Below are 21,922 nucleotides of genomic sequence, written 5' to 3' on the forward strand. Positions count from 1 at the left end.
TCTGAAAAGTTTTAGACATAGCAAAGGTTTGCTGCAAAGTGTATGAGTGCTTATGAAATTTGTATTGAGCATTGGAATAGACCCGTACTTGCTGGTATCGCTTCATGAATGTTATCACAAGTGATCGCAAGATGATAATATCATATAATCTTTAAACCTAGAGATATGGTTATTGTTTGCTAGTTGATTATACATTGATAATGCGAAAACGCATCAGTAACTTGATGTTATAAAATGCATTATTGTGTGTGGCTTAGCTAGTAAATGATAAAAGCATATAAGTCGACGTTTTCTGTTCCTTTTATTCTATAAGAATAAAAGCGATATCTTGGCCACTTGATGATTTGGTTTGACTTATGTGTCGGGCCCGGTCAGGATGAAGTTGATGTGTTCAACTGAGTTCTATGTCGAACAAATCAGAGATCGAGAAACAAAATGCTGGACAATAAGTATTGTTAGCATGATATCTAGAACAGAGGATTATACGATCCCTTATCTGAAGGACAGATTATTGGTCAGAGTTGACAGCGGCTATTGAAAGCTACGATTGCTAATCGGATACGGAAATCATATGTGAGATATAGTTACTAGACTTATCCAAGTGGGAGACTGTTGGATTAGTGTCTAAGTCCGTAACTATATTTGGTATGTACTTGATCCGAGTGTGCATGGTCCTTTTGGGTTGCCTTCACCAAAGCAACTTGACAAGGTAATTTGATATGAGAGAGAAGATATTATGGTTTATTAATATATTATAAGAATGATATATTAAAGGAGAAATCATATTTATTTAATTAGTATTAGTCATAAATTAATTAGGAATTAATTTAGTGACTAAAAGAGATTAATTAAATAAAGGGGTATAAACTGTCAAATGTGTGATAGTTGAGTTTTGGGCTGGGAAACCTAATGGAATAAGGAGGAACGAAATTATGATGAGGGATCATCATATTTTCGTCCAAGGGCCTCATTCCAGAAGGTTCCTTGGGCTGCTTGGTGGCTAAGCTATCCATTAGGGTTTAGACTGAAACCCTAGCACCCTACAGTATAAATAGATGCCCTATGCTTCAATTTTCGGCCACTTGATTCCAAGAGAAACCCTAGGGCCGAAAATTAGTATCCTTTCCCCTCTCTCTTAATTGCCTTCTTGCTTCAAGGTGTTTGTAAGCCATTAGAGGCACTACAATTGTGGTGCTTGCTTTCAAGAGTTCAAGAGATCAAGGAAACTAGTTGTTATTGCAATATAACAACAAAGGTATGTCTACTACACTTCTATATGATTTTCGAAAATTATAGAAGCATGCCAGGGTTTATTTTGTGTTCATATAGTTGTATGTCTTATAGTGAAAACATAGATCCAATCTAGGGTTGCATGCACACATAGGATTGTTTGTATAAAACCTATCAGTAAGGGCCAGCAGGGCCGTGGGCGGTGTGCCAAGTATGGGAGATCTCATGGGGGAGCTTGCCGGGGGGACGGGCCCGGTATGTTATACGTGTGGTCAGCAGTGCCACATGAGTAGGGATTGCCCCAAGAAGGGGTTGATTTGTTTCCACTGCAACCATACAGGCCATAAAAAGGCCGATTGTCTGAGGTTGCAGAGAGAGGGAGGAGCGGTGGCGGTGTCTGCGCCCGCCACACTGAGGATCACAGATGGCCGCCCTGCTAAGGCGGATGCTCCAGCGGTGAAGAGTTGCGCATTTCAGTTGACTACCGAGGAGGCTCGAGCAGAGCCAAACGTCGTGGTTGGTATGTGTTTATTCTTCTCTACTATATATTTATTTGCACTGCTTATGTGTACATTGTGCTTATGTATAAGGACCTTTTTGGTCAATGGTATGTCGACTCATGTTTTGTTCAATTCGGAAGCTACACAATCGTTTGTGTCTCTTGGGCTTAGCAATAAGTTTCGGGATGCGTCGGGAACTTTGGATTCCCCGCTCGAGGTGGAGATTGCGGAGGACTGTACTGTGAGTGTTGCGAGGGTGTATCAGGACTGTGTCCTGAATGTGCTCGGAGAGAGGTTTTGTATTGATCTAGTCCTGATACCCTTGCGAGGGCTGAAGGTGATCGTCGGGATGGATTGGTTGGGGGCCAATGGGGCGATGATTGATTGCGAGCGCCAACTGGTGAGGGTTCGAATCCCAGGTGGGGGAGAACTGGTTATTCATGGAGAGAAGGCCTCGCAGGGGCCTGCCCTCTGTTTAACTGCGAGGGCTAGGAGATTGCTTCATCAGGGTTGTTCGGGATTCTTGGCTTATATCTCCGATACGAGGGTTGAGACCACTACAAATATGGGTAGTGTACCGGTTGTGCAGGAGTTTCGGGATGTCTTTCCCGAGGAATTACCTGGAGTGCCTCCGGAGAGGCGGGTGGAGTTTCGTATTGATTTGGTGTTGGGTGCCGCCTCAATAGCCAAGGCACCTTACCGGATAGCTCTGCTCGAGATGCAGGAGCTATCTACGCAGCTTCAGGAGTTGCTAGACCGAGGGTTTATCCGTACGAGCAGTTCCCTGTGGGGAGCACCGATCCTGTTCGTGAAAATGAAGGATGGATCTCACAGGATGTGCATTGATTATTGAGAGCTGAACAAATTAATGGTGAAGAACCGTTATTCATTACCGAGGATCAATGATTTGTTCGATTAGTTGCAGGGTGCGTCTTGGTTTTCCAAGATTGATCTTCGGTTGGGATACCATCAGATGAGGATTCGGGATGAGGATGTACCGAAGATAGCTTTCAGGACTCGGTATGGGCACTATGAGTTTGTGGTGATGCCATTTGGGCTCACCAATGCCCCAACAACATTTATGGATCTTATGAACCGAGTGTGTAGACCGATGCTGGATCGGTCGGTGATCGTGTTTATTGATGATCTCCTGGTATATTCTAAGATCAAGGAGCAGCATGAGCAATATCTGAGGGAGGTATTAGAGACTCTGGGGGCGGACTAGCTTTATGCAAAGTTCTCCAAGTGTGATTTCTGGCTGCGAGAGATACAGTTTTTGGGGCACATCATCAAGCAGGAGGGCATTTCGGTGGATCCAACCAAGGTGGAGGCAGTGATGCGGTGGGAAGTACCGAAGAACGCATCCGAGATCTGTAGCTTTTGGGGTTTAGCAGACTATTATCGGAGATTTATCTAGGATTTTTCCAAGATTGCTATGCCATTGACCCGCTTGACCAAGAAGAATGTGGCATTTCGATGGGGCACGGATCAACAGTTGGCTTTTGAGACCCGGAGACGGAGGTTATGCGAGCCTCCGATTCTAGTACTACCTGAGGGGTTAGATGATTGGTAGTATACTGTGATGCGTCGATCTCAGGGTTAGGCGCGGTACTGATGCAGAGGGGGCATGTGATAACCTACGCCTCGAGGCAGTTGAAGCCTCATAAGGCGAACTACCCCACTTACGATATGGAATTGGGGGCAGTGGTGTTTGCCCTCAAGATTTGGAGGCACTACTTGTATGGAGTACGGTGCACGATTTATACTGATCACAAGAGTTTGAAGTATTTGATGGATCAACAGAACCTGAACATGCGGCATAGGAGGTGGTTGGACATACTGAAAGACTATGATTGTGAGATCTTGTACCACCCAGGAAAGGCCAACGTGGTGGCTGATGCTTTGAGCCGCAAGGCGGCCGGTTTCCTGATCGGGAATGTATGTTTGAGGATGACGGTGATTTCCCCATTGTTGGATATGATCAAGAAGGCTCAGGCCGAGGGTGTGAAGAAAGAGAATTGGAAGATAGTGCGGATTCGGGGTCAGTATCCCTTGTTTGTTAAGGATAGCCATGGTCTCCTGACGCAGTGTGGTCGGGTGTGGGTACCAGTGACTGCAGGAGTGAGACATAATATATTGGAGGAGGCACACAAGTCCAAGTTCTCTATACATCCGGGAGCTACAAAAATGTATAGAGATCTGAGACTGAGCTACCGGTGGCCCTGCATGAAGCGGGAGATCACTTGGTTCGTGGAGCGGTGCTTGACCTGCAGGAAGGTCAAGGCCAAGCATTAGCGGCCTCATGGCAAGGTTCAGTCGCTACCCATTCCCATGTGGAAGTGGGAGGAGATCACTATGGACTTCATCATGAAGTTACCGAAGACAACGAGGGGTGTGGACGCCATATGGGTGATTGTGGACAGATTAACGAAGAGTGCCCACTTTATTCCGATCTCTGAGAGTATATCCGCCGAGAAGTTGGCGGATATTTATGTACGAGAGGTGGTGGCTAGACACGGGGTGCCAGTGTCGGTAGTCTCTGACAGAGATGTTCGATTTACATCTAGATTCTGGAAGAAGTTACACGAGGAACTGGGCACTCAGTTGCATTTTAGCACGGCATATGTGACAATCCGATACTTTCTAGTCAATAAAAGTCAATTCCGTCAAATAAAATTTCGAATTTTATTTGTTCCGTTAAGTTCTTATGGTTTAAAAAATAATTTAAAATATATAATTAGAGGTTATATAAATTTTCGAAACAAAAAACGCTCGAAAAATCAAGATTTCCTTCGAAAATCAACAAACTCGTTCAGTCAGGCGTTTACGGCCGTAAACCCCTGGGCCGTAAACTCCTGGGCTGTAAACCAGTTTACAGCCGAGAACCTATTCCCGGCCGTAAACCCAACCGGTATAAAGGTTTTTCCCAGAGAGATTCTTCATTTCTCACCTTTTTCACCCAAAAACTCTCTCAAGTTGCTCCCAATAACCTCCCAAGAACATTCATATCCTCAAGAACAAATCTTCATATTTTCACCAAGAACACCAAGAACAGCCTTCATATCTTCAAAGGCCGCAAACCCAGTTCACAGCCGCAAACCCAGTTCGCAGCCGTAAACCTAGTTCACGGCCGCACACCCAGTTCACAGCCGTAAACCTAGTTCATGGCCGCAAACAGCCTTGAGCCGAGAACCTTGGCTGAAAACCCTCTTTTTCCACTTCAAACAAGTCTCGGTAACATTCCTAACCCAAAAGCAAGTGTTTTCTAACACTTTAATTAATGGTTTCGCTAAGTAAAATACATTTATGTGTTTAATTATCATTAGGATACCGTTAATTCCGCGTACTCCAACTCGAGGGTATTCTTTCCGGTTTTGCTGTCGAGCACGTGCACATAACCAACTGTGAGTTCATACCCCTACACTTTTACTTTTTTTTTACGTTTTCAGGGGGGGAATACAAGAAAAACACAAAGAAATTTTGTGTTCTTATATAAAGGATTTCAACAGGATTAAAACTTATGCAATTGATACAACCAAGAGATCACTATATTTTACAAAATATTTAGATATTTTATCCCTTTTGTAACATGCTGAGCATAAGGGAAGTTTTCAACATACAACTATAAATGCAAAGTTTTCAGTACAATACACGAATCGAATACATAACATACATGCAAACTATAATATGTATGGTTTGGGATTTAACACACGGTTTTATCAATTCCAGAGCGTATACATTAACAAACATATAAACTATGATGGATATAGTTTATGACATACAATACTATTTTCTGAAAACAAGAGTACAATACTAAATAATTATTTAAGCATAATTATTTTTACTCTACAAGTATACATACAGTTTCAAGTACAAGAGAACACAACAATACTACACGTAAACTAGTTAATACAGTTTCAAGTCTTTACTTTGCTATATACTTTTGGAGTCAATTATGTGTGATTCTAATGCAATGTAAACATTTTAATATCAATACAATGGTTGTTGTTGCTTTGATTACTATTATTCAATTGTTGTGATACTGTACATGACGTCCTCCGCCCCCGAACGTTTCCGCCGTTCCGGTTTGGGGGTGTGACAGATTGGCATCAGAGCAATGTTTATAGTGAACTAAGTATATCAACCTATAAAAGATATACAACTATAAATACAATGGGGCCGGAGTGCTCTGACTAAAAGTATACTTTTAAAATATAAGTATTCTTATAAAAGTATACATACCTGCATACGAATATACTAGAACAAGTATCACAAGAAGTACAATACACAAGTATTTAGGGAGTTGAACAACACGGGTAGGTCTGGAGATATATAATCAAGTCTTGGGAGAATATAGCCTGATCAACTATATTTAACCAGGAGGTGATTAGCATATGCCTAGGAATGGTCGTGGTGTTGCAACAAGCCTAAAACTTACCAACCCCATATACAGAGGATGTCCAAAACAAGACATAAAGTAAAATACTATAGGAGTATTTTAGGATACTATAAGATAACAATAAGTCTAAAAGCTTCCAAGTTCATATACCAGGAAGCTCTAAAATCAAACATACAGTTAAAATACTATAGGGGTATTTTAGGCACTACAATTAACTTATATAAAAATTAAAAGGCCCTTATTGGTGAGTCTATAATTGCGGAGTGTATACTTCGAGGGTTGGATATAATTGAGATTTTATAGACTTAGGATTTGTGACCTATGCTCTACTTCCTGTTCCTTGTTTGGTTGTGGTTTTAGAGTAGGGTTACTTATTGGAAGGTCTATTCAATCTTAAGTTATATACAACTTGTATACACTGCGTAATTATAGGAAGGATCAGTAAGGATCACCCCCATAAAATAAAATTCGTTTTATTTAAATCTCATAGATTCTTTAGACACTCATATTCTCGCCCGAACAATATAGATAGATGTAGCCACTCCACTACGACAGTCAGGAGAGGAGTCAAGGAGGAACAAGAAGAGGTTCATGAGGAAAATTCGGAGAAGTGATCAGCCGAAGAGAAAGGAACCGGAGTAATCGCTATTGAACCATATCCTAGCGAGAACAGACATAGGGAACTCTCTCGGACATTCGAGGTCCGACTCTCCATTGTGAAGTAATGGGGATCAGTGTCAAGACCCGAAGCAAGATGGAGCGCAGATTCGATACACCTACGGAGGACAAGAGCACCATAGGAATGCTCAGAGACAACAAATCCCTACAGCTGAATCTATAATAATCATATCATGAACATAGAACAGAGAAACTCACTCACTAGACATGCGAAGAGACCGAGCACTATATGCGTCACACTAATAATTAATAAACTAATACAACCTAGTGAGTTAGTAATTGCACTACTCACACTATGTGTTGGGTTTATCTTGTCTTTCGTGACAACTAGTAACAAATGTTCAATTCACAGAAATTCATTCGAGGGTAATCACTACTAATTCATAAGTCTATTTTACATAGACCTCTGTTATGAATTGTTTTCAGAACACTATAAAAGTCGGAACATAATACACTTGGAACTAAGATAAACATGGTTAGACAACTCTTGACTTATAGCCACTACTAAAGCCTCATTACCGTCTCATCTTGTAAACCTTATGGTTGAAAGATGCCCTTTCATTGATCTATATGGCGCGATCATACCAGCACTAATGCACCGAATCCCATCAGAACTCCCCAACTAAGCGTGCTTGGGCAAGGATAGTTATGGGATGGGCAAACTTAACACTCGTACGGAACCTACTTCTACCCACTACCATAACTCCATATCAGGGATGTTTAGCATAAACATTGAGAATAGTTCAGCAAACCGCGAAATTTATATATATGTATATAAATTTTGAGAATGCAACTAGCACTGATCATCACTACTCACGAAATCGTTTCTCGTCATGCAACAGAACCATGACTTCACAAGGAGGAAATCAGCCAACCGGCGAGACACCAATTCTGCAGATAGACTCCGCCACTTTTCGAGTTGCGGTCACAGCAGCTGTAACAACCGTCATGTCACAACTCAATGCAAACAATGCCAACGGAAGCGGAAGCGGTGCCGGAAATAGTAATCGCGATAACAATCAAGGACGCCAGCGAGTGTCTAACAACAAGGACACCTCAGACCACAAACCTAAGAGCAAGAAACGAAGGTTCTGGAACAATAAGGAGCGCAAATCATCCCAAAGAATTGCTGAGAAACAACGGACCATGGTTGTCCCTACAGTCACAACAGCAGTCACAACATCTGCCTCAACATCCGCCACTACATCTGTCACTCCAGCCCCTATCAGTCGATATGCTGGAACCCTTCCGAAATGTAATAAGTGCAACCTTTATCATATCAGAGTGTGCCGGAAGATTTTTTTGCAAGAACTGCCTCCGGAGAGGACACACTATCCGCTCATGCAGGGCACCGAAACGACCAATCTCCCAGGTCCCATGCGACGGAGTAAGCCAGGCCTGTTACAGGTGTGGCGAAACTGGACACTTCAAGAAATATTGTCCAATGGCAAGGAACTCCGGTGAAGATGGAAGAGTACTGATGATTGCCACAGGAGAGACTATTCCGGAACCACCTGAGAACAGCGGTACGTTTTCCAAATAAAAATATTTTTGAAACTTAAATTTTTTTGCGAAAACTGTTATCAACCAGATCTTAACCATAAACTGCTTCCTCGTCCAAACAAAGCATGTCGTTCATATAAAAACTAAGTATCCTTACATGTAAACTATAATGGCTTAGTGTAAACATTAGAGTCATATACAATTAAGAACATATAGACTTAGAGTGCGTGATTCCGCCTTATTTACTGTTCATTGTCTGGTTGTGGATTTAGGGTAGAGTCACTCAGTCTACTGTCTTCTCATCCTTGATTATGTATGACTTGTATACACCAAGCGATCATAGAGGGACATGATACGGATCATAATATGAAGTATCATCACTAGCTATCAGAACACCCTTACTACTACTAGTACTCGCTTGCTGCGGTACGAATCGTTGTAATCGTAATAACAAGAATTAAAACAGAATGCACTATCACGTACATGTAAGATGCACTATCGCCCTAACAAACGTCTCTCTCGAACCAACTTAACACATGCTTCATTGAGGAGATCCGATGTCGTCATCCGACATGGATTGGCTTGATCCTCACCATACCACTCACGTGTTCCATCGAAAACGACCCTTCGCTTTAACTGGACGACTAACAAGGCTCTCGTCACTTTTAACGACAAGCTAGATACGAACCTCATAATTGTCTCTCGCTTCAAACCTCCGAAGTACTCATGCAAAGAGTATTATATCCTTTTGTAACTCTCCTAAAGTATTCCCAGCAGACCTTTCAGGAATATTACATATGCAGCAAGTCAAGTTCAAGCACAGAGGCTAGGGGCAAATATGGTTAACCTATCACTGTTAGGTGTATACGCGATGGTGGTATATAAATAAGGTTATACGAACTTAGGATGTGTGTTTCCGTCCAATCTCCTGTATCTTGTTTGATTGTGGATTTGGAGTAGAGTCACCCATCCGACCGTATTGTCAATCTTAATTATATACGACTTATATACATGAGGCGATGATAGATGAACCAGGTATGAGTCCTACCATGAACTTCAAGACAAAGGTTTCCCAGGTCTACGCGTAGACATCCTACCAGTTGGATAAACATATACAAGTAAGCCAAACCCACACACCCTCCACCGATCAGAACAACAGACCCAATAGTGAAGATTCGCTGGAACGCCCAGCGAGGATCTGGATTCACTGGAGAACGCGAGGATCAAATAGAATCGAAGTACCCACCTTCCTCCCTAGTTCACGAGTAACCACTTAGGAGTTGAATTTCGGGACGAAATTCCCTCTAACCGGGGGATGATGTCACAACTCCAAATTTTAGACCTAGCATGGTCTAAACCCTAACCAAGTACTAGTGTAAACTACATTGCAATCCTTGTTTCATTGTATCCTCTATAGCCTTAGGGCTTGTTTATAGAACTAACAAAGAAGTAGGGATTTAAAACTAAGCTAAATTAAGAAGGTATAATACAACCTTGGACAAAAGATCAAGGTTTAAACCAAAAACAACACATCATAGATGTGTTCACGGCCCAAGAAGCTTCCAAATGAGTGTTCACGGTCAAAAGCAAATGAAACAAAGGTGTTCACGGCCAAGGTTAATTCAAGGAAGTAGTTCACGGATTGAAATTCAATTCTTAAGGATGTTCACGGTCCAAATAGTTCTAGAACAAAGGGGTTTACGCCCAATACAATGAGTTTACGCCCAAGCCGTGTGTTTTCGCCCAACATAAGGAGTTCACGGATTTGGAATCAAGGACTAAGGGTGTTTACAGTTTGCCTTCATCCGTAAACACACCCTTAATGGGCTGAAAACCCATTTCAAGCCCAACTGTGAACCGTAAACACCTAGGGCCCAATGTCAATTCAACCGTAAACACCCCTATATATGTGTGTTTACACCCTGAATCAATTCATTTCACTCATTTTCATCCGTAAACACTCCCACTTTTCTCTCAATCTTCATCCGTGAACAACTCCTTTTTCTCTCAATATTCAAGTGTTTACGCCCCAGAATATTCAAATCTTCATAATTCCTACCAAGAACATTCATATCTTCAAACAATCTTCAAATCTTCATAACATATCAAGATCCAATCGTGAACTCATTTCCCTCCCAACCGTAAACCCATTTTCAACCGTAAACTCCAATTCCAACATTTCCAATTAATTCCCAAATTAATTGTAAGTCTTCCCTATAATTAAAATATTATTTAACCTTTATTTAAATTAATATTTTTATTAATTTAAATGCGACATCAAATATAATTATTTTAGGGTAACGTTATTAGCGCGTACGCTTACCCGAGGATCGTCTCTACCACCCGCTACTTCCAAGTTAACGCACATTTAAGGTGAGTTCATACCCCTACGTTTTCAATATTTTTCCATGTTTTTAGGGGGGGGATACAAGTACAACACAATTAAATTTGTGTAAACATTCAAACGATTTCAAACGTTTTCAACGGTTACAAACAATTTCAAATGACTATAAACTATTTCAAACAGTTGTAACCTTCGTTCTTACAATAACATACTTTTATATATAAATATTATTATTTATATAAACACGAGTACAATCCTTTAATCCTTTGTAATATGTTGAGCAAATGAAAACTTTTTTTTTTGAATAATCACATTTCCAACGGATCATTTTTATAAACTATAGTGGGTGTAGATTAAGGAACACCGACATCATATTTACAAAATACAAAGATACAAAACAAACAAACATGTAAACTATAATTGGTATAGTTTATGGAACATAAGTATTATCTTACTAAGTTCATGTTTCATCACAATAACGAAGATATAAACTATATCAGGTATAGTTTGTGGAACATATAAACAGACATACATTTCAAAGGATTTTCAGATATTCTACACTTAACCGTCGATATAGCTTTGTGAGGTAACGTATTCAAGTACTTATTTAAGTGCCAACACAAGTCCTGACCTTAATAACCAAAGTCTCCTGGAGGGAGAGCGTGAATTTGTGTATATATCTATACGGGATTGACAACCTCGCACTCCTACTGTTAGCTACAGTTGGAACGAAAGTTATGGGGTGACAAATGTCATGAGCGATTTTTCGACGCCTGAAGAACGTCGAGTCAGACCATCCGTCATATTATGTATGGTTATGAGAACTCACAATTTGGTATCAGTAGTACGATTAGTGTATGAATATATATAAACAAACTTCATATAGTTTTATTATTATAAAACTACACCAAAGGATATTACAAACTAGTAGGATCTAAAGGACTCTTATTGTTAATTCTAAGGTTTCTTGGTTTATACATCAGTGTTATATATAGATAATATCCGATAGGCAGTGGGATGGGTGATTTCTGCCTCATTTCCTATTCCTTGTTTGGTTGTGGGCTTAGGGCAGAACCACTCAATCAACTGTCCATTCGATTTTGGTGATATATAATTCGTATGCACTAAGTAATCATAGGAGGAACATATATGGGTCATACCAACGCGTACCTGTATAACATGCTTTTTTCTAGATCGGAACTTACAACTATGGGAAACATATATCAAAGCAGTTTTATCAAATAATCGAAATACAAGTATATGAAACTAGCGTACATCAACATGCAAACATTTTGGTGTTAGGGTTTAAGACTAATTCTTAAGTAAATTAAGTATGTTATTTATACTTGAACTTTTCAGTTTTGGAACATTAGAGACAACAATTCACTTTTATGGAAAATATAGGATTTTCCAGGGTTAACATCATTATTTTACAAGCAAACTGTTTACCATTTAACTTACAAACCATCAATGTTAATTCTATGATTCCTTAAGTTTATACATCCAGGTTATATATGAAGAATATCCGATAGGCAGTGGAATGTGTGGTTTCCGCCTCATTTCCTGTTCCTTGTTTGGTTGTGGGCTTAGGGCAGATCCACACATTCAACAGTCCGTTCGATATTAGTTTATATACAACCAGTATAAATTAAGTGGTTATATCAGGAACTGACATCATTCAACACATTAGAAAATATAGGATTTTCTGGAGGAAAACATTTACATTTTCAAAGAACAAAGAACATACTTTCCAAAACAAAATGCTTATGAACTCACCAACTTTAATGTTGACACTCTTTCAAAAACCACTTGTATTCTCAATACACTAGTAGACAGGTACACACACTGGATTCCTAGAAGACGGAGCATAGTAGCTTCAAGTCTTTACTTTGTTGTTTACTTTTGGATTCAATTATGTGTGATTCGAATACAATGTAAACATTTTAATATCAATACAATGGTTGTTGTTGTTTTGATTACTATTATTCACTTGTTGTGATACTGTACATGACGTCCTCCGCCCCCGAACGTTTCCGCCGTTCCGTTTTGGGGGTGTGACACGTCACGTGATGTACTCCACCATGGAATTTTTATCATTTACATTTCTCTCTCATCAAACGATCTACAAGCACCTCGTCCTTTTAAGCTTCTATAAATGCAAAATGCGATGTTTATGGATCAAGTGTATCTTCAAGTGCTTTTCACAATAAAATTTTAACATTATGACTAGATGTTTTCATTTAAAAGTCTCATTCAAAATCCACAAAGATTATTGCTCAAGGACTGTAAGTTGTAACATGTGACAAAAATTTGTGTTCCCGATTCTGTTTTTCATTAAGATTATTGCTCAATGATGGCTAAGGAACTCCTATTTGTGTTTCATTTTTATTTAGTCTTTTCATTTTTGGAAAGTGAAATTAGGATTAATCAAAAATTCTATTTTAATATTAGGTTTTTAGATTAGTGATTTATGAGTTTCTTAGCTCTTTCAACTTAATCATGTTTACAGAGGATAAAAAATTTATTGTAATAAACATTAATGATACACTTCACTCACATCTTTATTAAATAAATGATCATTCCTTTGTTGTCATGTGAAAGTTAGATGCAAGCAAGTCAGTGCCGATAGTAAGAGGGGGGGGGGGGGCAGGGCCTGTGCACAAATTTTCAGTTGCAACCCAAATTTTCATGTAAGATGTAGCCCAAATTTATCCTTAGTCCACACGCAGAACGACAGAAGGCTTCAGCGAAGAGAAGCATTCATCAATCATCGTCGATTAATCGATTATCAGTACTCATTGGCTGCTTAGTGCATCACATATTATCAAATCACAGCAGTTTAGCAGGCAGCAAAAGAGAGAAAAAGAAGCATTGATCGTTCATAACTTCATATCAGGTAATCGATTATTCACTTATTCAGATAATCAGATTAATAGTTTTATTAGTTTATAAATGAATGATGAACAATTGAATTTGAATCATTATAGAATAATTGAACTTGAATCATTAACAGAATTCACTAATTCAGTAAAAAATGAATGTTGTTTATCTGATTGACTGATTGAATATTGAAATTAAGGTGAAATTCATGTTGAAATCAAAAATCTGATTATATGATTGCATGTTGAAATTCCGTTGAATGTTGAAATTGTGATTATTATCTAAAATCTGAAATTGTTTATTTGATTGATTGTTGAAATTCTATTGAAATTTATGTTGGAATCTTAAATTACATTGAATGTTGAATCAGATTATATCAAACTAATAGATTATTAGATGCTGAAATCAAATTATCAGATTATGTTTTTTGTACTCAGTTGAATATTGAAACTTGAAAGTAATGAACTTGTAGTGATGAAGTCTAAACAATCATTCGGTAGTCAAAAATGTTAAAATCGAAAACAAGATGAAGAAAAGAGAAAGGCCAACGTCGGTGCTCTAGATAAGTTTATCCATAGACAACCTGTTGAAGAGCATGTTGAACACCAAGAACATGTAGAAGTAAAAGTAGAAGAGGCAGAATAACAAGAGCCCACTAAAGAGCTTGTTGATATATGTGATCCAAGAAGGTGGGGCATACTTAATTATGAGGAGCTTAAACTTTTAGTGAGAAAGGTCCTAAAAGAGATACTAGTATTATGTATGGTCCCAACTGTAAATCTGGTAGACGATTTTCTGCAGCTTTATATACAAGAACTTTATCAAATTTGGAGAAGTGTGATAAAGAATGGCTAGTATATTCGAAAGAGCTTGACAATGTATTTTGTTTTTGTTGTAAAGTGTTTAAAAAAGGAATTTCGAAAGATAAATTGGGTGATGAAGGATATTCAGATCGGCACCATGTTACTAGTAGATTTAAAGAACACAAAAATTCCTTGGATCATCTCACAAATAGGAATAAGTGGTTTGATATGTGTAAAAGATTGAACTTGAACGAAACAATTGATAAAGTTCAATACGAGCAATCAAAGAAAGAAAGAGATTACTGGAAACAATTCCTTTTGCGAATCATTACAGTAGTAAAGTTTATTGCTAAACATAATTTAGCATTCCGTGGATCAAATGAAAAGTTGTATAAAAAATGTAACTATAGATTGTATATATATATATTTTTTTCCAATTCCAACAAATACCTTTTTGTTAATTATTATGACTGATTCCACTTCTTATTTGTTAAATATATTTAACAGGTAATGGAATTTTTTTGGGTGTCATTGAAATGTTGGAAGAGTTTGACCCGATTATCAAAAAGCATGTGCGGCGGATCACAAATGAGGAGCTTCATGTGCATTATATTGGGTACACGATCCAAAACGAACTAATATTTTTGATAGCTCAATAAATTAAAAAAGAACTTATCAAGAAGATAAAGGAAGCAAAGTACTGCTCAATCATACTTGATTGTACTCCCGATTCAAGTCACCAAGAACAGATGACTATAATAGTGAGGTATTTAAAGTTATCAATAATTCTATTACTGTCGAGGAGTCCTTTTTAGATATTTTGAATGTTGATGATACCTCCAGAAAATGACTATTTGATATTACACCCGAGGAGTTAAACTCTCTTGGTCTTGAAATTGATGATATGCGTGGTCAAGGATATGATAATGGAGCAAACACGAAAGGAAAACACCAAGGAGTGCAAAGGAGATTTTTAGATATAAATCCTAGAGCATTTTACACTACTTGTGGTTGCTATTCTCTTAATCTAACATTATATGATATGGCTAACAAGTGTGTTAAAGGAAAGATCTTTTTTGGATTCATCCAACGCATTTATACTATCTTTGCAAATTCTACTAAGAGGTGGGAAATTTTGAAAGATAATGTTAAAGCTTGGAGTCTTAAGTAATTGTGTCAAACTCGTAGGGAAAGTCGGGTTGATAGTGTAAAGGCTATTAAACTGCAACTTGTTGATGTACGAGAAGCTTTACTTTAAGTTGGAGAAAAAAGATAATGATGATGCAAATGCAAGTGAAACAACTTCACTAGTAGAAAAAAGAACTTGGTGACTTTGGATTTTTGGTATCAACTGTTATCTGACATCAAGTACTAAACTATGTGAATATTGTGAGTAAAAAGTTACAGTCAAAGGATATGCATCTTGATAATGCTATTACAAAAACAAACAAATTGATTGGGTACTTCAAGGATTATAGAGAAACTGATTTTTTAAAAGCGATTGATGAAGCTAAGGACATTGCTATTGAAATGAGTATTGATCTAATATTTCCAAAAAAACGTTTGATTGAAAGGAAAAAAAGGTTTAAGGAGAGTTCAAGTAGCGAAGAAGTTTCATTTACACCTGAAGAGAATTTCAGAGTCAATTATTTCTTATACATTGTTGATCAAACTATTTTTTCTCTTGAGACAAGATTTGAACAATTCGAAGAGTATGACAAAGTATTTGTTTTTTTTTATTTCCACATAATTGAAGATAAAGATCTTAAGTCGTCTTGTCATCGTCTTGAAAAAGCACTCAAGTTTAAAGAAAGATAAGATATTGATGCCGATGAACTTTATACGGAGTTGAAATTATTTGAGACATTGGAAACCAATGAATTTAGCAACCCTATAGATGTTTTGAAGTTTTTGAAAGAACTTGATTATTTCCCAAATGCAAGCATTACATATATAGTATTGTTGACTATTTCAGTAACGGTGGCATCTGCAAAAAAGATTTTTCGAAATTGAAGTTATTGAAGTCTTACTTACGCTCCACAATATCCCAAGAAAGACTTAGCGGTTTGGCGATGATATCTATCGAGAACGAAATCTTAGAGAATATAGACTACGAAGAGTTGCTCAACAAATTTGCTATCAAGAATGCTAGGAGAGCTTCATGGATCGTCAGTTAGTTGTTACGATATGTAACTATTCATTAAAATACTATGATTTTGCTATGTATATTGCTATAAAGTTTATCGTCGTTTAAAAAAAAATAGTTTATATAATCTAATTCGTTACACTTTAAGGCCTAAGAGCCTTTTTTTTCCGGCTTGTCTTGGATATTTGAATCCCCAGATTCGTCCCTGAAGCAAATATATCTATGGTACTAAAGGATCAAGCTCATATAAAACCCATGGCCGATCCAAGCATATTTTTTGGGCCCGAGGCGAAAATGAAAAAGAGGCCCTTAAAAGACTATCAACAAAATAAAATGAGGAACAAATACAAAACAAAGAACAAAAAAACAGCCTGGTTCTATTATGCATAATGAAGAAATGTTTTAGGGAACATTCCATATACTTTAAAAGCAACCAAGTTTTATGCCTTCACCAAGAACAATAACCTAGTTTGGGTGTCACACCAAAAGTAGTAGGTAAGTATTGCTTATTTATCAAATGGAACTACCAGTAAACCTTTGAAAAGTTTGAGCATATTCCACTTACATGGGCTTTAGCTACGGGGGTATTTTCGTCCAAAATAACTATTTTAATTTTTGTATATTAGGGGTCCAACAAGCAAACACGTTTTTTCACTTTTTTTTGAAAGAGGTCACTCTTTTTCACTTATGCACAAACAAATACAAAATTTATTTTACTTAGATAATTTATTCAATTTTATTTTTATCTTGAGTAAAACTGTATATACAACTAAATAAAACAAGTTGTTACTTGTAACTTTGTAAGCATTATCCATTTTAACAACTATGAAGCCAAGTTAAAGTATCAAACAAACTTTGTTAGAATTGGAATACAGTTAGTCGATTTTTGAGCCAAGGCATGAATAATCTTAGTTTAGCTCACCTAAAGTCTTTTAAATTAAAAGTATATTATGAAAAATACAATGTAAACATGATATGAACACGATCCATCACAAAATCAGTTTACTCTCTGATTCATAAAGAAAACTTGAATATCTTCATAGCGAGATTCGTCTCTCCCTAGATTTCTTCTAGACCTACAATAAACCTGGTGTTGCTGTAGGTTGTAGCTCTTGATAGTTCATCGAAATAAGATTTAAAGTCTTACCCTTACGACCTTGCCTCTGCGTGAAATCAGATACGAGAGACGAATCAGATTTCTTGATTTGTATAATATCAAAGTCTGAAGAAAGAAGACAAGAGCTTAATCGATGGAGTATTATAGATTCTTAAACAATGGAGAATACGAGTACTCGCTAAAATCTCAGTTTGAAGCTTGATCAGTTTTTTGAATGGAAAAAATCCGTAAAATCAAAATTTGCATTTGGGAGAATACAACGAGTAGTCTCTTTTTTTAAAAGGCAAATAAAATATATAGAAAATAAAGGCATGAAAACTCTTAACTTTGAAAACGAGAAGTCACCATGATTTACTGGATCGTAAAAAGTTTGCTTTGGAAACTGAAAAGTCTTTTTTGAAACTTATCAGACTAAAACTTTTAAAAAAAAGTATCATAAAAACTTAAGTTGCAAGGATCGAACACAGGGCTACAATTAATTTTTTCTTGTCCGTCAACCATATAATCTCCATGCAACTTTGGTTTTTTGTTGTAGATTATATTTTTATATTATCAAAAAATTATATATATATATACAAACTAATCGTATCTTGGAGGGCCCCCGAGATTTGGCGAGGCCCGGCGGTCGCCCGGCTTGCCCACCCTCTAGGGTCGGCCCTGATAAAGCCAAATAATATGATGTCAAGAAGGTTTTCATTATAGATCTGCCTAGAAAGCTTAATACGAAGTTTGTAAAATACGTATGCGTTTGCATGTATCAGTGGATTTCATTCTATCATTTTGCATTTTGTTGTTGTTTTAAGTTGCATCCGGTGTAAGGCACGTAAAGGGACCAAAATGGTTATAGTTTTTTTTTTAGGCACCAAAATGAAAATTATACTATTTTAGATCAAAACTAAATTTCAAATAAACATGGACCAAAAATGTAAATTACTTTAATAAATAAGAATCGAATCGGGTTTCCTTCTTGTTCCTCCTTCTGCAAGTCAAGTGGAGAGCTTTCCGTTTCCGATCAGTAACCAGAAAAGAACCGACGACACAGACACCATGGAAGGCACGGAAGGCACACAGCAACCTCACCTAGTGCTAGCTAACAAACTATTCCTTCTTACTCATTCCGATGTCGATGACATCGAAAAAGTCCGCCTTCGTGACGAGGTCATGTCCACTGTCGTGGCCGACGGTAATCATCTCCACTCAATAACCGATTGGATCTCATAGATTTTTTTGAACTTACTTTAATTTTTGTTCATGTTGTGTGGATTTTTGATTTTGAAGACATGGCGCCGTTGTACGAAACCCTAGCCGCGAGTTCGGTGCTGGAACTCGACCAGAAGGTCTTGGATTCGATGCGTGCTAAGATTGCTGAAGAGCTCAAGAAGCTCGATGAAAAGTAAGCTATGTTTCATTGCATCTCACTACAAATCCATGCTTATTTGCATAAATATATATGTACATAGATTTAACGGCCTCGAATTTAAAGGTAGCTGTTCTTATTTCTGCAACAAACTTTTTTCGTATGTTTAATCCATCTGCATTTTACATGGATTTGTTATTGAATCTGTTACTGAATGACATTGGCATTTTTGTATATAACCACCGATACTTACATGAAAATGTTGCGGTAGTTATGCGTGAATAGGTTGAAACGAACAGTCTAAATCTAAATCATCAAACCATGAACTTAAGGTCATAATACAAGCTGTTGGAATTTGGGCTTTTGTATTGCAATGTAACAATGTATATGTGCTGCCAAGTTCCATCATAAGAAAGTTAAAATGGCACACATTAGGATCAAATGTTAATAACTTACTGGACATAAATCTATGTTAATGGAATCTATGTTCAGGATCACAAATTCCATGGCTTCCAGTTTGCTATTAAAGAAAATGCAAAGCAAAAGTGAGTGATAGATTGGTTTGGCCTGTCTCACCATTTTTTTTGTGCTCTTGTTTTATTCAGAATAGCAGATGCTGAAGAAAATTTAGGAGAAAGTGAAGTTAGAGAAGCTCATTTGGCAAAATCTTTGTTCTACATCCGGATTGGTGACAAGGTACTCAACAAATAAAGTTTACCCATTCATGCAAATTTTATACTATGTTGATTTCCAGGGCAAGTCCATAGTTTTTCATGCCATAATAATGCCCCTATATTGTACCAAAACTCATATACACCATAAGTTTATAAAACATAAATGCAACACATGCCATAATAAAATCATTCATCTGTTTAACAAAATATTTACTCAAAGATCCTGATAAAGAATAAACGATTTCTTGTTCTCTTCTCTCAATTTCTGTTTTGAGTACGTGATAAGGAAACATGTTTAACTCCTTCAACAATTAACAAATTACACCCAACAAAGAGGATAAAATCAAAACGACTCATTAAGTCACCATTATAAGTTACTGATTGAAATAATTGTAACTTTTTTGTAGCAAAATGTTCTGAAAATAAAAAAAACCCAAAAACAAAATGATTATATGAATACTATAGTGAACAGGTTTTTATATGAATACACATAGAGAAAAAAAAACCTTTTCTTCTATTGTGTATGCTTTGTGTTCTACACAGAATAAGCATGAACGTTTTTGTAATTGACTAGTTTCTGGTGTTCTCAATCAACAGTTAATTAGAACAAAACAATTACCTATTTTTGCTTATCAATTATGTTCTTCCATCAGCAGTGACAAACCAAACATATATGAATACTCATATTACCACTTATCAATGCTTGCTTTACAATCTTTACAACTGTCTTTACAACAACAATTGTTGCCAAACACTAAAAGTAGCAATTCACAGTTAGATAAATAGCATTTGGCAATCCTGATTTGGCATCTGATACCTTAATTGACTAAAACTCAATCAGCACTTAAATAAATAATCATATTTTGAGCACGTGATACCTTGAATATGTCTTATTAACCTAGTTAGCATTTGCATAAAAAAAACAGCTAACATTTATTTATCTTTATTGCAACCAGGAGAAAGCACTAGAACAACTGAAGGTGACAGAAGGCAAAACAGTTGCTGTAGGCCAAAGAATGGACTTAGTATTTTACACTCTACAAATGGGTTTCTTCTACATGGATTTTGATCTTATATCAAGAAGCATCGATAAAGCAAAGAAGTGAGTTGTACTTCTTCTCTTGATTCAAATTCCATTACTTTTTTCCTTGAATTCTTCATAACCCTAATTCTGAAACTGTGATTGCAGCCTTTTTGAAGAAGGAGGTGATTGGGAAAGGAAGAACAGACTGAAAGTGTATGAAGGGTTGTACTGCATGTCCACTCGCAACTTCAAGAAAGCAGCTGATCTTTTCCTTGATTCCATATCAACTTTCACTACTTATGAACTTTTCCCATATGACACCTTCATATTCTACACTGTTTTAGCCAGCATTATATCTTTGGATCGAGTTTCCCTTAAGCAAAAGGTAACCCGTAACGTAACACTCCTTTTTCATTAATTTTATATTGAATTGTTTTCCAACTTTTTCTCTAATCTATGCAGGTTGTGGACGCACCAGAGATTCTGACAGTGATTGGAAAGATTCCATTTTTATCAGAATTTATGAACTCTCTGTACGAGTGTCAATACAAATCATTCTTCTCTGCTTTTGGTGAGTTTATGTTATAACTTTTACATGTTGATGAGGGTTTAATTTAATAATTTATTTATTTGCAGCTGGGATCACTGAGCATATTAAGTTGGATCGTTATTTGCATCCACATTTCCGTTTTTACATGAGAGAGATCAGGACAGTTGTCTATTCTCAGTTCCTGGAATCTTACAAGAGTGTCACCATTGAAGCCATGGCAAAGGCATTTGGTGTCACAGTTGATTTCATTGATCTGTAAGCAAGTCTATCTCACATTATTTTCATTGATGAGGGTATATTGGTCTTTTTTAACGACATGTGTGTGAATATGGTGGGGGAAACAGGGAGCTGTCACGATTCATTGCAGCAGGGAAGCTTCATTGCAAGATTGACAAAGTAGCAGGTGTTTTGGAAACCAACCGGCCGGATGCAAAGAATGCTCTTTATCAAGCAACCATTAAACAAGGAGATTTCTTGCTCAATCGCATCCAGAAGCTCTCTCGTGTTATCGATCTTTAAATCTACTCTTTCTGTCCATTTTCCCCAATTCAAGACTTCTCCTAGTAACAACTACTACAAGACTCCTCTTTTGTAATAGTTTGTTTTCAGTGTTATGTTTTTTTATGGTGTATCATGATTCTTATATACCATTCATTACCAGTCCATGCATGTTGATATTGAATTGCTGATTAGTGAGGCTAACTATGAATTCCATCA

The 21,922-nt window shown here is 37.3% G+C and overlaps 1 protein-coding gene across 1 annotated transcript; it reads left to right on the forward strand.

Annotated features, from left to right (window-relative positions):
- The first annotated feature begins 18,554 nt into the window (after window positions 1–18,554).
- LOC145107676 (26S proteasome regulatory subunit Rpn7) lies at window positions 18,555–21,922 on the forward strand. The gene is made up of 8 exons (XM_079044620.1): window positions 18,555–18,783; window positions 18,879–18,993; window positions 19,563–19,653; window positions 20,588–20,733; window positions 20,821–21,040; window positions 21,118–21,226; window positions 21,292–21,460; window positions 21,550–21,922. The coding sequence occupies exons 1-8, from the start codon at window positions 18,648–18,650 to the stop codon at window positions 21,722–21,724; spliced, it is 1,161 nt and encodes a 386-aa protein (XP_078900746.1). The 5' UTR covers window positions 18,555–18,647; the 3' UTR covers window positions 21,725–21,922.

Source organism: Lactuca virosa, chromosome 4, assembly GCF_052849685.1.
Source record: "Lactuca virosa cultivar CGN04683 chromosome 4, Lactuca_virosa_CGN04683_v6, whole genome shotgun sequence".
Taxonomy (NCBI): Eukaryota; Viridiplantae; Streptophyta; class Magnoliopsida; order Asterales; family Asteraceae; genus Lactuca; species Lactuca virosa.